General features: G+C 37.1%; 1 protein-coding gene across 4 annotated transcripts; it reads right to left on the bottom strand.

Annotated features, from left to right (window-relative positions):
- Positions 1-1534: 1534 nt before the first annotated feature.
- On the bottom strand, positions 1535-14338 carry NFATC2IP (nuclear factor of activated T cells 2 interacting protein). 4 transcript variants are annotated; one of them, XM_026712101.2, is made up of 7 exons: positions 13972-14338; positions 13753-13863; positions 5694-5842; positions 3391-3562; positions 2534-2678; positions 2055-2161; positions 1535-1972 (listed from the first exon to the last, which is right to left on the bottom strand). In XM_026712101.2, exons 1-7 carry the CDS (start codon positions 13981-13983, stop codon positions 1814-1816), a joined length of 855 nt encoding a protein of 284 aa, XP_026567886.1. In that variant the 5' UTR covers positions 13984-14338; the 3' UTR covers positions 1535-1813. The 4 variants fall into 4 exon arrangements, with proteins under 4 accessions (XP_026567886.1, XP_087773785.1, XP_026567883.1 ...); XM_087917659.1 differs by having other exon boundaries at positions 3391-3559; XM_026712098.2 differs by lacking the exon at positions 13972-14338 and having other exon boundaries at positions 13753-13963.
- Between the last annotated feature and the right edge of the window lie 243 nt (positions 14339-14581).

Below are 14581 nucleotides of genomic sequence, written 5' to 3'. Positions count from 1 at the left end.
GAAGTTCTGCAAATTATGATTAAAAAATAAAAAAATGGCTAAGTATACAAAAGAAAACCCATTGTCTGTATGAATATCCCACAAGAGGGAAAAAAGGTAGGAAAGGCTTTTTGTCTTAGATTACATACAAGTTTGGAATGTTATTTTTCAACATCAGTTATTAGCTGTCCATAAATTAAAACATTTTCTACATGCAATGATTTACCTTTCTTTAAAAATATCAGCTGTTTTATTCAAGAGCACAGTACCAATCACTACGTAGATAAATTTTGAGCATAAGCAGATTTTCTTCCAAGTTGGTATTCTCCCCATGCCTTATTGGAGGCCAGCACCTGATCAGCGCTGTTGACAAGCTAAGGATGGTCAACTGATTAGCACTTCTGTGGGAATCTACTAGAAAATATCGGGATTCAGTGACTAAACTAGAAAAAAGTCAACATAACGGTAACATTTCGATAGCGTTGTCAAGAAAAACAAATGTATCCCTGTGGAATTACTAGGATTTCAGCTCTACACAATGAGATATTTTTTCAGTTGTGTTGAACTCCAAATCACCATGCTTGGGGATTATGAGAAATAAGTAAAAGAAAGCACCTAAATGGAAACACGTTTATCCAAGACAGGAGAATTAGATCTATTGAGCAATTTGGGAAACATAGTCCAAAATTTTCTAATTGATGTGATTATACTGGTTATTAATAGCATGGAAAGTTAAGAAAATGTAATATTGGGATTGTACTGCTTTGTTTTTCATATTATGATTGGTTAAACAGCCAGCTGTTTAGACTGGATTTGGCATTTTTCTCCACTTACAGTCCTTCCCAAGAATAGACAGATGTTGTGTAATATTAAAATATTGTCACAGGATGTAAGCTATTCCAAGGATGTAAGCTATTCCAAGATGCTTTTTCCAATTGACTGGTGATTTTGTTAATGCCAGTAGTATTCAAGTGATGTTCCTGGTTTTGGAATTGCAATCAAGGTATCTATTATGAGCAGTGGTGGTGCAGTGGCTAGAATACAGTAGTGCAGGCTACTTCTGCTGACTCCCTGCTGCCAGCAGTCCGGCAGTTCAATCCTGACCAGCACAAGGTTGTCTCAGCCTTCCATCCTTCTGATGTTGGCAAAATGAGGACAAAAATTGTTGATGGCAATATGCTGACTCTAAACTGCTTAGAGAGGACTGTAAAGCATTGTGAAGCGATATATAAGTCTTATTGCTATTACTATTAGTCATATCTTTGCTTACTTTTATTGTTTTATTTATCCTTACAGGACTTTATATTTTGGATACGCTCGTGTTCTTTCTCTTCTGTTGTGCAGTCTTTGTATTATTACGGTTGGTTGAAGTCAGCTAGTTATTTAGATTGCGTTTGGCATCTTTATCCACCTATCAAATCCTTCCCAAGAACCTGGGATAGGCAAATAATTTTTGTTATAGTGTTATTAATATTTATTGAAGAATTATTAAGAACATAGTATTCTCTTAATATCCATCTTTATTCCTCTACAAAGTTTGTCTACAAGTAACAGAACCAGTTAACAAAATTAAATATTATTCAAAATTTTGAGTATAGGAGATAATAAAGTGAAAAGCGTCATGTGTTTATTTTCTCAAAAAATTAAACTGCCATTTCTCACTTAGATATCAGATTCAGTGAAAATTAAATCAAGGAAAGTAGCGAGTCACTAATATCAAATACTATGGATAAATACCAAATATCACACTGAATACAGGTGAGTCACTCAAGAGTGGGCAAATATAAAAAAAATAATCAATTCTAAACATAGATTCTTTGCAAATGCAAGGATGCTAGTTCCACATTTCAATAACATCACCAGATTCCATCCCCAATTGTTCAGGGGTCAGAGTTTCTGTCAAACGCTGCCCATCAAAATAGAAGACAACTTTTGATCTGCCAAGACCTTGAGCTTCTTTGTATTGATTCATAAGGGTTTCTAAGGGCTCCCCCTACAAAAAGGGAAACATAATTACAATATTGTAATGCTTCTTCACAAAAGAAATCCTACAATCCAGATCTTAGTTCCTTTACCTTCTGGATTGTAATCTCCATCACAGAACTTCTGTCTTTTCCTTGTACCCGAAGCAACAGGGTTCCAGGATCATCAGCCTGTTGTTTACTGGTCTCCACTATACAATCTGGAAGTCGCCAACAGAGAACATTTATCTTATTTTTTCTCCATGGAGTTCAAAACAGCAAAATAATGATTTACCCCAATATTATCCTCATCAGTTGCCCCATAAAGGTAGAGCTGGGCCACAACAATAAGAGTATGTAGCTGAAGGGAGATTAGAATTTAGTATCTCCCAAACCTTGCAGTAGTTCTAATTTTGAAAAAAAAAACTGGTTTAGATAATATAGTAGGGAGAACACAAGAAAATAGCTGTAAAATATTGGACAGTACAGAAGTTTAGTTCATTTGGGAGGCAAAAGGTTTGAGGAATTTAAAACAATGAGATTGGAAGTAATGATGATCTGAAGTAAAAAAAAAAAGTTCCTAAACTATTTACCGATGATGTCAGCAACGCCAAGGTCCAACTTAGCAGGAGTAGCATCAACTGAAAGTTCACTATCATAATGCAGGAGCAGGATTCTACTTGGATGAACCTTCAGTATTTGTGACATGCGGTCAACCACTCGCTGAAGAGGCTCTGTCTACAAAAGATGAAGTTAAGTAGCTGTGTTAGAGCACAAGGATTCTCTCTACCCTTAACCACAGCTACAAGACCGATACTGCAGCATTGGGACAATAAATACATGTCACCAGGAACCCAGTGGATCAAAGATAATATGAACATACTTGCATATTTGCATTAGATAAATGCACAGAATTGAAACTGTTTACTATTGTAATGTTATACTTTATTTCCTTTTTAGTTGTTTTCTAAAGCACTTATGCACTTTTTAATTTGATAATGTATTTCTATCACCATTATCTTTGTTTTGTTCCTTTTGTCTTTTTTCTGTTATTTTAAAAACAGTAATAAATAATAGTTTTAAGAGAGTAAGATTAAGAGAATAGAATAGAATAGGATTCTGAGAAAGATGTTAGATCCTCCTCAGTGACATTACTTCCCAATTCAAAAATTGTTGCCCATCATTTTGTTTCATTGTTACAGAATGGATGGATTTAGGCAGGATTGTATACAAAGGTCCATCTATTAGTTGGGGAATATCCAACAGTGAAAAATAAGATTCCAAAACCCAAGATGGCTGTCTCTTGTGTTAAAGCTAATAAAAAAACCAGTCTCTCTTGCAGATGTTAGGATTGATTCTTAGACAAGCACGGGAAAAAGAAAAAAAGCCCACATTATGATAGCAAAGGGAAGTGAATAGAGATAAGATATCAAATACCAAAGCCTCACACCATTAGAATACAGATTTTGTAGATATCAGCTCGGCATCGGACTTTCAGCATCAGCTCCTGGGGTTCAAATGCATCAACCAGAGCTACATCATCCTCATCAAATCCCTGCAAGCTCTTCTTAGCAGCTGAGAGGGACATGCTCAAATTTTTGAAACTCTGATCAAACATTCTGCTGAGAAAGCAAGGAAAAACTTAAGTGAGAAATCCATATGCTGGGTTTTGCCTTAAGATGCCATTATGCCATTATTTAGAAGTATGTTGTATTTAGTTTGAAGCAGGCAAAGATACTTGGGATCTGTTATGGAAACCTTTTGTAACTGACAGTACTTTAAAGAAGCAGTAAGTTTATGTTGACATAAACATAACATTCAAGAAAATACAGGTGATCCTCAACTTACAACAGCTCATTTAGTGACCAAAGTTATAACAGCACTGAAAATTACTGATTCCAATGCATACAAGTAGCCCTTGACTTATAACTATAATTGAGCCCAACATTTGTTGCTAAGTGAAACATTTGTTAAGTAAATTTTACTCCATTTTACAACCTTTCTTGCAACAGTTAAGTGAATCACTGCAGTTGTTAATAACATAAGTGAATCTGGCTTCCCCATTGAGTTTGTTTATCAAAAGGTCGCAAAAGGAGACCACATGATCATAGGACACTACAACAGTCATAAATATGAGTCAATTGCCAAGCATCTGAATTTTGATCATGTGACCATGCGGATGCTGCAAAAGTTGTAACTGAAAAACAGTCATCTCACTTTTTTATCCTTTGTAAGGTATTAGGGGGATGTTATCACCTACATAAGGCATCCTGAAATTAAGAATTATTTGTACAGATATTATGTAAGCCTCCAAAAAGCAGACTTTCATAAAATTTCTGGCATGGAAAAGACAAGGTGTTTGTTCCAAGAGACAGTGAGCCACAACAGTCTCTCCCAATTTAATATTTCTCTAAACTTTTGGAACATAATTCCCACACCTGCCATCGTCCCCCAAGTCCGACATATACAGAAGAATTGGAAATGGGAAGGTTAGTACAGACAGACCCATTTCACATATTTGACTTGGAACCCTTCATGAATTAATTTGCTTCCTTCATACCTTTTTTTGTTAAAACATGAACCAGTTTAGCCTTTTTATAAGGCTGCTCTAAAAATACTGTCTGAAGGTAAAGACGAAATGGTATATAAGGAGTCCTTAACTTACAACCACAATTTCCATTAAGCAAGGTAACTGTTAAATGAGTCACATCCAATTAATCAAATCACTGCACTTAGGTGGGCATTAAGTAAATCCAGCTTCCCTGATTTTGTTTGTTGGAAGCCAACTGCAAAAATTGCTAACAGCAATCACTTCATCCTGGGACCTCACAACTATCATAAATACATCCTGGTTGCCAAGCACTCAAATTTTGATTACATGATTGTGGGGATGTTGTGTGGGCAAAGATTGTTAAAGTCAGTTTTTTCCAGTGCTGATGTAACTTCAAATAGTCACTAATCGAATGGTTGAGTCTAGAACTATTTGTATTATTCTGCAACTCCTAACCTAAGCTCACCAAGAAACCAGTCCTCCTCCCCAGTTCTTAAGAATTTAAGAGCTCAAAGTATTAACCAAATTGGCAATTTAGCAAGCTAAATACACAAAGAATAGCTTGCCATGGTCCAGCCTTATCAGCTACATCAGCCAATTCACTGAAATCCTGTATGTCGCTGTATTATAAATATAGGATATAACCATCTCTCCAACCCTGTATGATTATTACTTTCAGCACAATATTGCTGTGTTCATGCTGATTTTTAATTGGTATCAAAGGAGATTATGATATCAACAGATGTAGATCAGCAAAATCTTTACTGGACTTGATTTGCTCCATTCAGATAACAAACTTAGTCAAAATGTGCTGCTTACTACCACCTGCCAACTCTCTTCCTATGCACATTAAATAATTGCTGAGCTATCTGAAGCACCTTAAGCTAACACACCATGTTAGTTCAAACTGATGTGATGGCTTCTGCTAGCTGGAGCAAGGTAGGGAAAGAAACCACCAATTTAAATCAATTATTCCCAGAAATCACAATCCTTCCTAAAGTTTTTGTTCCTCCTCTTATCAATCCAGTACACTTTCACCTCATTTCCAGAAATACCAATTTCTTATTGGGTTTTGACATGACCCTTCTTTTGCTGTGGAGGAGGTGAAGGGGATCATGAAAGATATCTGTCAAAAGGAGAACAGACAAAGTAATGGTTTAAATGCAGCTTTTCTGAAAAGTCAAGCAGAAGAGAACTGAAACCTTGGTTTATTCTTCAATTGCTTTAAAGGAATTGGCTTTTCCTCTTCCTCTTCGTCTTCTGAGCTATAGGGCAGGTTGTTACTACAGCGTTTTTTGATTTCATCAGGAAGCTTCAGGGAATTTTTTAACAATTTTAGGCTGTTCTGAACCTGCAGATAAAAAACAAAAGGATTGGGGGAGGGGGAGAATATATCACGTTACTAGACAGAAACAAGAATTAGTCACTAGATGTGTAGAAGTCAGTGATACTAGTATATCTAGATGAAGGATCCATCACAGTAAAAATGGGATGCTATGGTTCTTTGCATCTCTTCAACGAAGGGTACTAATGATAAGGAGCAAACCTGACAATAATGGAAGATAACAAAGGTAAGTTTGAGGCCAACATTAAGAGTATACTGTAAAGAATTACAATGCCCTTCTCTTTACAAAACATCCAGAGGTTTTTAAAAACAGTTCAGATAATCAGCAGCTCTTTTAAAAGAAAAAAGAATGCATCCTGAGCGCTAAATCACGTTTTCTGTTATCTGGACATCATGCTTTTAATAATAGAACCTGACTGTAGTTACATTGTCTCTCTGCTGGCTCATATCCAGCTCATGATTCACTAACATCCTTTTTACATACAGCATATATGCAGATTAAATTAGGTCTAGATAATTCTTGACATGATCAAACAACTCAAAGCTAGAATGGCTTGAAAAGAATGCTTCTCTAAAGCACTTCTGGCTGTTGTAAAATGTTACACACATGCAAACCCCACAATCACATAATCATGATCTGGGTGCTTGGCAACCTATTTACAGTTACAATTGGTTGCCAAGCTCCCCACAAAATGTGATTGCCATTTGAAATAATTTCTGCTGGCTTCCCCAGAAAGTCAATGGAGAAGATGGTAAGGAAGTTTAGAAGCTGCTGCCACTGAGCTGAAATTCTCTCTAGGTTGGCAATTCCTTCAAGTGACAGGACTATCTGCCAAGAGGGAATCTCAGCCAGGAGGGAATCCCACCTCCGTATGGACCTGAGATTCCCCGCCACTCCCAAAAGGCATTCTCTTTGAGGTGAAAGTCCTGCCTGCTGAGGGGTAGAGGAACTCTTCCAACCAGCTGTGGCAATAAAGCTTAAATTCCAAAGATCTGAACTTCCTTTCTGAAGTCTGCTGCGTAAGTTCCTTTCTGTGCATGGAGGTGAAGGGAAAATTTTCATTAGGTTACAGAAAAGAAGCTCAGATCACTAAGAACTGAACCCTTCCTGCACCCCATCAGTTTCCTTTGCAGGCAGCTCTCTTACTCTATCTGCTTAACAATCCACGTAGGCACCTCAGTTAACAACTGCTTTGCTCAATGACCAAGACTGTAGTCCCAACTGTGGTTGTAAGTCAAATTTCATCAGCTTTCTTAATCTGCATATGTTGTGCTTCTGACAAATTCTCTAATAAGGCAGCAGCAGCTAGAAATATTTGGCTTATCTTGAGAAGTCAAGAGCCAGTTTGGACTTCCGGTTTGCTAGGTTTAGGCAGCGGCAGGGATTCGCGATACCATGCGATCCCTGCTGCGCTCGCTGCCAAGGTGCCCCCGATCCATTTGGATTTGGGGGATATAGCTGCCCCGTAGAGGCAGCTGAAGACAGGGGGGTCCGGATAGGGGCTTGGGGGTGTCGCAGACCCCCTCCCCAGCCAGCAAAACCCCCTTTTCCCAAGGTGGAGGAGCGGCGATCAGTAATGGCCACCACAAAGAACCCTGCAGCTGGATAAGATTGTGCAGGAGGAAGAAAGTTGAAAGAGTCGTGAAAGTGGTTTTTGACCGGGATAAAGCAAGAGAAAGTACCCCGGAATTTGAAAATTGCCAAAGATAAATTGTTTCCAGAGAGAGTTACAAGCGGCGAATGGAATTCCAAAAGGGAAAGTTTTTTTTTTCTACTTTTCACTCTCCTTCCTAATGTGACAGTGGATGGAACTATAAGAGAAGAGAAATCAGAAAACCTGCATTGGAGGTAATTAAATGCTGAAGGGATAAGGATTTCTGAACATTTAAAAAAGAAAAAAAATCTTTTTTACTGTGAGTGGGAAGGGAGAGGAAAAAAAATTGGAGCAGTATTTGAAAATAAGGAGAAGATTGCCTAGAATTTTAAAGAATTATTAAACATTAACAAGACTTCTAAAAGATATATTTTAAATGGAACTTTGTGACTAAATACTAACCCCAGAAAGAGAAAGTGAAGAAGGAGAAAGTACTAAAAAGAAACAGCTTATTTGGACTGCTTGGTGATTTTGGAACTTCTGAGAACTATCTTTGATTAAAAGCACTTAGGTGGTTGTTTGGAAAACCTTTTCGCTCTATAATGGCATCATTTGTGGATGGATTGAAACTTGAATACCAAAAATATAAAAAGGAAGAACAAGAAGGGAAGGATTCTCTTGGCACTCTTTTTCAATTTTTAGAAATGGCGGTTTGTACTTATGAAAAACTGACTGCGCAACAGGATGACTGGGACAAAGAAGAAGCCATCTTTGATGAACAAGTGACTTTACTTGGGGAAGGAAAGGAGAAAGAAGAAAAGGAAAAGGGGATTTTAAGACTTGGAAAAACAATCAAAAAAGAGAAGAATAAGGTGAAAGGTGGATATTGTTAGAAAACAACAGAAAGGAGGAAAGCAGAAGAATAAAAGGGAGGTGGAAAGACAAGGGGGTAAAGAGGGCAAGGAGAAGAATAAGCAAGGGAGAAAGGAAGGGATGAGAAGCCTCAATGGTGGGGAGCAAGATGCAAAGAAACAAAAGTCTTTTAGAGACAATGGGTAAATTTTATTGAAAAACGGATTCTGGAAAGGTACATAAGATTGCATTTTTATATTTGTATTTAGAAATAATTTTAGAAAGTTGGAAATAATATGTAATTTAAAATGTGATAAAATATTTAGTGTAACCTAGTGAAATTTTTGTCAAGAAAAAGCAATGAAATAAACGGGAGAATTGGAGTAGGAGAAGGGGGAACATTTTAAAGAAACAATGATTTAAAGCATGTGATGTGGGGAGGGGCATAATTATGGAAAGCATAAGTGTTCCCAGAAAAAGAAGGCAATGAAATAAATGAGAGATTTGAAATAGGAGAAGGGGGAACATTTTAATGAAATAATGACTTAAAATATGTGATATGGGGGAAACAATCATGGAAAATAGGTGTTCCCATAAAAGTATGATATTTAATTGAAAAGTAATGTGTTAAGTGTTTAAGATATAAATGAATATTAATATTAATGAATAGATTTGTATTGGCATTGATAATATTGTATAATTTTAGAATGTACCAAACAGAATCCCAATGTAAGCTGTATATTTTATATTAAGTATTATAAATGTAGGGGAAAGAGATAAAGGCATCATACTCCAATTAGTGTACAGGAGAAGTTTTGTTTAAAGAAGAAAGATAAATGGATAGCTGGAAACAGAACAGACAAAGAATAATAAATATTATGATTTGAATTGAGATGAGATAAATAAAATAAAACTAAGAAAATTTAAAAGAGATGAGAAGCTATATAGAAAATTGAAAATGGTAATAAGATATGGAATGGTATACAAATTGAATATGAATTGGAATTTGTGTCTGTACGAAGAGTTGTAACCCGGGACTAAGCAACTTTCAGAAAAGATGTTTTTTATGTTTCTATGTTTTGTGTTTTTGTGTGTTTATGTTTGATTGAATTAATAAAACCTTGGAGGAATGTTAGAAGAGGACAATTGAGAATAAAAGATAGAAGAGAATAAAGCAAGTTAGAAGAAATAAGTATAGTGAATAAAAAACATATAAAATAGATAAATATAGAAAAGAAATATAACTGAATAAAAGTAAAGGGAGAAATAATGAGCAACTTGAAAGGATATGTATGTGTTTATTTTTTTTATTTTTTTTAAGTAAAATTTTATTAATTTTCAAAAAAAAAACAGTACACAAACAAAACAAGACACAAGAACATAAGACATCTTTTCCAACAACTAATTAACAAAACAAATAAGACATCTCATTTAAGTACAATATAATTCTAAATTATCACATTTCCTCACATAACTTAATAAGCATCTTATATATTCAACTTCATATCTTATTACTGTTTCCCACCTTCTTACTGTTTCTTCCTTTATTTCTATTCAGTTTTATTCATTCATATATTTCATCTTACTATATTTCATATTGTTACTATTTCATATGTTCTTATCCAATATTACTCCTCAATAAGCAAATATAGACTGACAAACACATAACATAAAAAATATAAAGCTTCTTTTTAGAAAGCGGCTTAACCCCGGGTTATAACTTTTGGTACAGACTTAAATTAAATTCATGCTCAGCTTATATACTATTTCATATCCTGTTAAAGATTCTACATTTTACAGATATCTTCTCCCCTCTTTTCACTCTCTTAATTCTACTTTATTTATTTAAACTCAATTTAAATCATTTCACTTGTATTTTTTGTCCGTTCTTTTTCAATCATCCATTTATCTTTCTCTTAAACACAATCTTGTCCCTGTAATAACTGGTTGAAGTATGACACCTTTCTATTTTCCCCCCAAATTCAACGCTTAAAATTAATCATTATTTCTATTCTGATTCTGCTTAGTACATTCTAAATAACATTTTAGAATAAAAACAAACATAATATTCTTATAGATATTAAAAATAGTATTCCCTAACAAATTAGTTAAATACACATCAATTACACAATCCCTACAATATTTTATTGACACATATTTCAAATACAAATATAAAATGCAGTCTTGTGTACCTTTGCAGAATCTCTATTAAGATTTTATTTTACCCTTTGTCTCTGAAAAAAAGTCGCTTATAAACAAAACAAACAACATCTTGTTTAAAGTCCTTATAACTTCCCTTCGCTTTCTCTTCCTTCCTTGTCAAATCTAGCCTTTTACCCCCTCAATCTCCCACTTTTAATCTCCCCTCTCTGTTGCATTCCTCTTTCCATTGCTTTCTATCATTATATCGATTTTTCACCTTTCTTTTCCCTTTCTTGTTTTTTTAGAGCTTAAGTTCTTGATTTTCTTCTCCTTTTTACCCGTTTTTGAAATCATATGTCCATTAAAGATGGCTTCTTCTTCATCGTCCCAGCCTCTTTCTTGTTGCATTTCCTGGTAAGCAAAATCGCCATTTCTAAAAAGCCAAAGATAGATCCAAAAGAGCCATCTTCCTCTTGTCTTAGTTTTTCAAACTGCATTTTCAATTCTTCAAAAGACACCATTGTGAACAGAAAAGGATTTATTTATTTTTTTAAGCAGTCCAAATGTTTTCTTAGTCTTTCAAAAGATAGTTAAAGTCCCAAAGTCATTTGCTCTTCCTGGGGGAGAATTCAATTACATAATTCCAAGACATTTTTCGGAAGTTTTATTACAGTTTAATCTCTAATCTTATAAAACTCCAAGCAGTCTCCTTCAACAAACGTTAGTATAAATCATTTATCTCTCTTCCTTCCCCCTTAAAGCAAAAAGATTTGAGTTTTAAAGTATCAATATTTGAAAATATAATTTCCCCTTGGCTTCAATTTTGAAAGTTAATACCTTCTATTGCCAATACGGGTGTTTCGGATTTCCATCTGCTGCCTCCGTGGGAAGGAAAGTGAGGAGAAAAAAAAAGTTTTCCCTTTACTCTTCCACCGCAGCTTAACGATCCTTTGGAAAACAATATATCACTTGAAAAGCCAAAGTTCCAGGGTATTCAGATGTTAATTGTTGTCCCGGTTCAGCCAAAAGCTTTCTCTGTTTTTTTTCTTCCTTCAGCACCCCTCCTGCGCAATCTTTTCCCGGATGCCAGCCTCTTCATGGCGGCCATAAGACCGTCGCTGCATCGTCTTGAGAGAAGGAGGTTTAAACTGGGGCGGGTCTGCGACACCCCAAACCCCTCCCCAGATCCTCCCTATCTTCGGCTGCCTCTACAAGGCAGCCTTATCCTCCAAATCCATCTGGATCGGAGGCACCAAGGCGGTGAGCACAGCGGGGGTTGTGAAGAAACGCAAATCCCTGCTGTCACCAAAGCTGGCAACCGGAAGTCAGGATATGTATGTGTTTATAAGGAGATGTGTCAATGGTGTATAAAATGTTTTATTTGTTTTGTTAAAATTTACTAATAATTTTCAGAAAAGAGGTTTTATGTTCTTATGTTTTATGTTTTGCATGTCTTTAAAAATTAATAAAAATTGTTTAAAAAAAAGAGCCAGTTTGGAGTAGTACCAGTAGTTAAAGCAAAGCTGGAAAGCAGAAGACGAAGCTTAAAAGGCTAAGCATGGCCAGACTTGGTTAGTATCTGAAAGGGAGATCACTAGGAAATCTCATGGCTCTAGAGTAGACAGTGGAAAGAGAAAAACCTTCAAAAGATAGCAGTGGCAAATAATATATATACTGTTGCCAAGAGCAGTACAGGGATGACCATAAGGTAGAAGGTTGGTTTCACATGTTGCAAGTTACACGTGAGATGGATTCTTCTGTCAGTTTTGCAAAGAGTAAACAAAAATATGGGAAAGGACACTATTTTTCCCAGTAGTATAAGGCAAGGGTCTCCAATCTTGGCAACTTTACAACTTGTGGACTTCAACTCCCAGCAAAGCTGGTTGAAGAATTCTGGGAGTTGAAGTCCACAAGTCGTAAAGTTGCTGTTAGGGATATACCCCTAGCAAGATCTGCAGGGCAGTCAGGCAGGCAGGCAAAATATGTGAGATAAGTGTTGTGTAGCTTACACTCAGTAAACCATACACAGTGCCAATTAAAGTAGTTTTATTCCAGCAAGAGTTTAAGCATAGTCAAAACAGTCCATATATCATACACTTAGTTCAGTCCGTCCAGGGAGTATTCATTTGCAAATTCCAGTGATGAAAAAGAGAGGTCGGTACACTTACAAAATAACAGTCCGGTAATTTATCTCCTCGCAGTAGAGAGAGATATGCAACAAACTCAGAAAACTCCTCTCTTCCGTTTGCAACTCCAGTAATTGCCAGCAAAGCGTCAGGGAATCGTCAGCGTCTCATCAGCATCTCTTGCTCCCTCTTATGGTGTTTTCACACCACACCCAAAAATACATGCTTTGCATTTAAAGTAACACACACTTTAAACTAAGAATCATAGCTTATATATATATTATCTTACCCAAACTAGTTAGGTGACCAATGTTATACCTAACAGTTGCCAATGCTGGAGACCCCTGATATAAGGGACAACATAAAAATAGAGGAAAACTGGCAAACACCCAATACTGGGGGCTATGCAATGAATAGTCATTAAATTAAGTTCCCACTTGTCCCTGCAAGCAACACCAATATGTTTGCAAGCTAAAGAAACCTTTTCATTGAATTATTTAATGAGATCAGACACATTTTTTTCCATACAGAAGCAGCAGCAGAGGCTAACAATCTCATTTTTAGATATATACATGTTTTTGAGTTAGTGCTGATCATCTGTGATGATCTGATATGTTCATACATATCCCAAAACACATTTTTGGAAAGCTTTTCAATAGTGGCCTGTCATTACTTTTTTCCTAGGGCAGAGACCTGATTTCATGCCTAAACCAGACAGTCTGATTTCTATTCCAATGCCTTTAAACCACTGCACCAAACTGGCTCTCAGCCTCATTATACAGATTTACATTAATTAGAATACATATAATAAAGTGTAAAAAAAATTAACTGGAAATGTACTGCGATAAAGACATTGAAGGACCGAGGTTGGCATAACAAAAACAACAGATTCCTAAGTTATGCAGTCTGAGTAAGAATTGATACCTTCATTATCTGCCTGCAAGCCTCCCTGCAGACCCAGCTGTTCCTAATCACCTATTTTCCAATTAAAAAACTTAACCTGACAATTTTATCTCCCTGAGAAACTGGATTTGAGAAGGTGGTAATCTTCTACAACTGAGCCCAGTACTTTTGTAGTTAAAAGTCAGGAATTTGTTGATATCGTGGCAGAAGAAACTAACGGAGAGCGCGAACTTGGGAGGGGGGGAAGGGGAAAAAATGATGTTGTGCACCCCTTAAAAGTCACCCCGCCAGTGCTTACCTTGGTCGAATAGACCGGGACGGAGACGCTGCTGGTGAGATAGCGGCGTCGCTTGGGTAAAGGCTTCTTGGGGGCCCCTTCTGGCTCCGAGTCGCTGCTTACAGTAGTCACCTGTTGGGGAGGGGCGAGAAACACCGAAGGGCCATCACCCCGAGGCCAAGATTTCATCCCCGTTTCCCTCAATTCCGTCAAATCCCTTCCCGCCCGCCTCCTGTTTACCGTCTCCGCCATCGCAGCACAAGACACTTTCCTATTGGTTTCGCGATTCGCGTCGTTCTGCCTCCTAAGCTCCGATTGGGCTCCACCCGAAGCTCTTTGTTTCTTCACTCCGCCAAGAAATTAACTATGGATGTTCTCCGTCGTCCAGGTTATGGTTGGTCCCAAAGGTGTTTCGTGGTTGTTCTTTTCTTTCGCTCCTCACCCAGAGAAGCTGAAGAAGCTTCTTGAAAAAGCTCGTCCGAGAAAAGTTTGGCACTTCCGAGAAAAGTTCGAGCGAGCTACCGTTCGCCCTACAAGTCTTCTCCTCCGAAGCGAGAAGCAGTCTGAGGGCGGCAGCGGGTTTGTTTTACTTTTTTAAGGCGAGGCGGCTCCAATCATTCGCTTTCCGGGGCGGGTCAAGAGGATTGCCCGTGGTCTTGAGGGACGCCTCTTGTTTCGACGTAATAAACCTCTAGACAGAATAGAGGCAAATGCGTATTTTGCACTATCTTAACTCTTGCAGCGAATCGTCCATTTTGGAGGTATTAATTATTAGTTGGACTTAGCCACATGCCACCTCCCGGGAGGCCTTAACCATGGATCCAGAACACAAGTGGCTGAATTCACACAA

This window comes from Pseudonaja textilis, chromosome Z (genome assembly GCF_049901715.1).
Source record: "Pseudonaja textilis isolate UNSWEBS1 chromosome Z, rPseTex1.2, whole genome shotgun sequence".
Classification (NCBI taxonomy): domain Eukaryota; kingdom Metazoa; phylum Chordata; class Lepidosauria; order Squamata; family Elapidae; genus Pseudonaja; species Pseudonaja textilis.
The sequence above is the reverse complement of the archived record's forward strand: the minus strand, read 5'-3'. Positions and strand labels throughout refer to the sequence as shown.

What these genes read in the sequence shown, in the direction of transcription:
- NFATC2IP (XM_026712098.2), bottom strand. Translation starts at nt 13,920, where the DNA reads ATGAAATCTTGGCCTCGGGGTGATGGCCCTTCGGTGTTTCTCGCCCCT. An exon ending in TCCCGGTCTATTCGACCAAG is followed by an intron (nt 5,843 to 13,752) that starts GTAAGCACTGGC and finishes TTTTATCTGCAG; the next exon opens with GTTCAGAACAGCCTAAAATT. An exon ending in ACAAAATCTGTATTCTAATG is followed by an intron (nt 2,679 to 3,390) that starts GTGTGAGGCTTT and finishes CATCTTTTGTAG; the next exon opens with ACAGAGCCTCTTCAGCGAGT.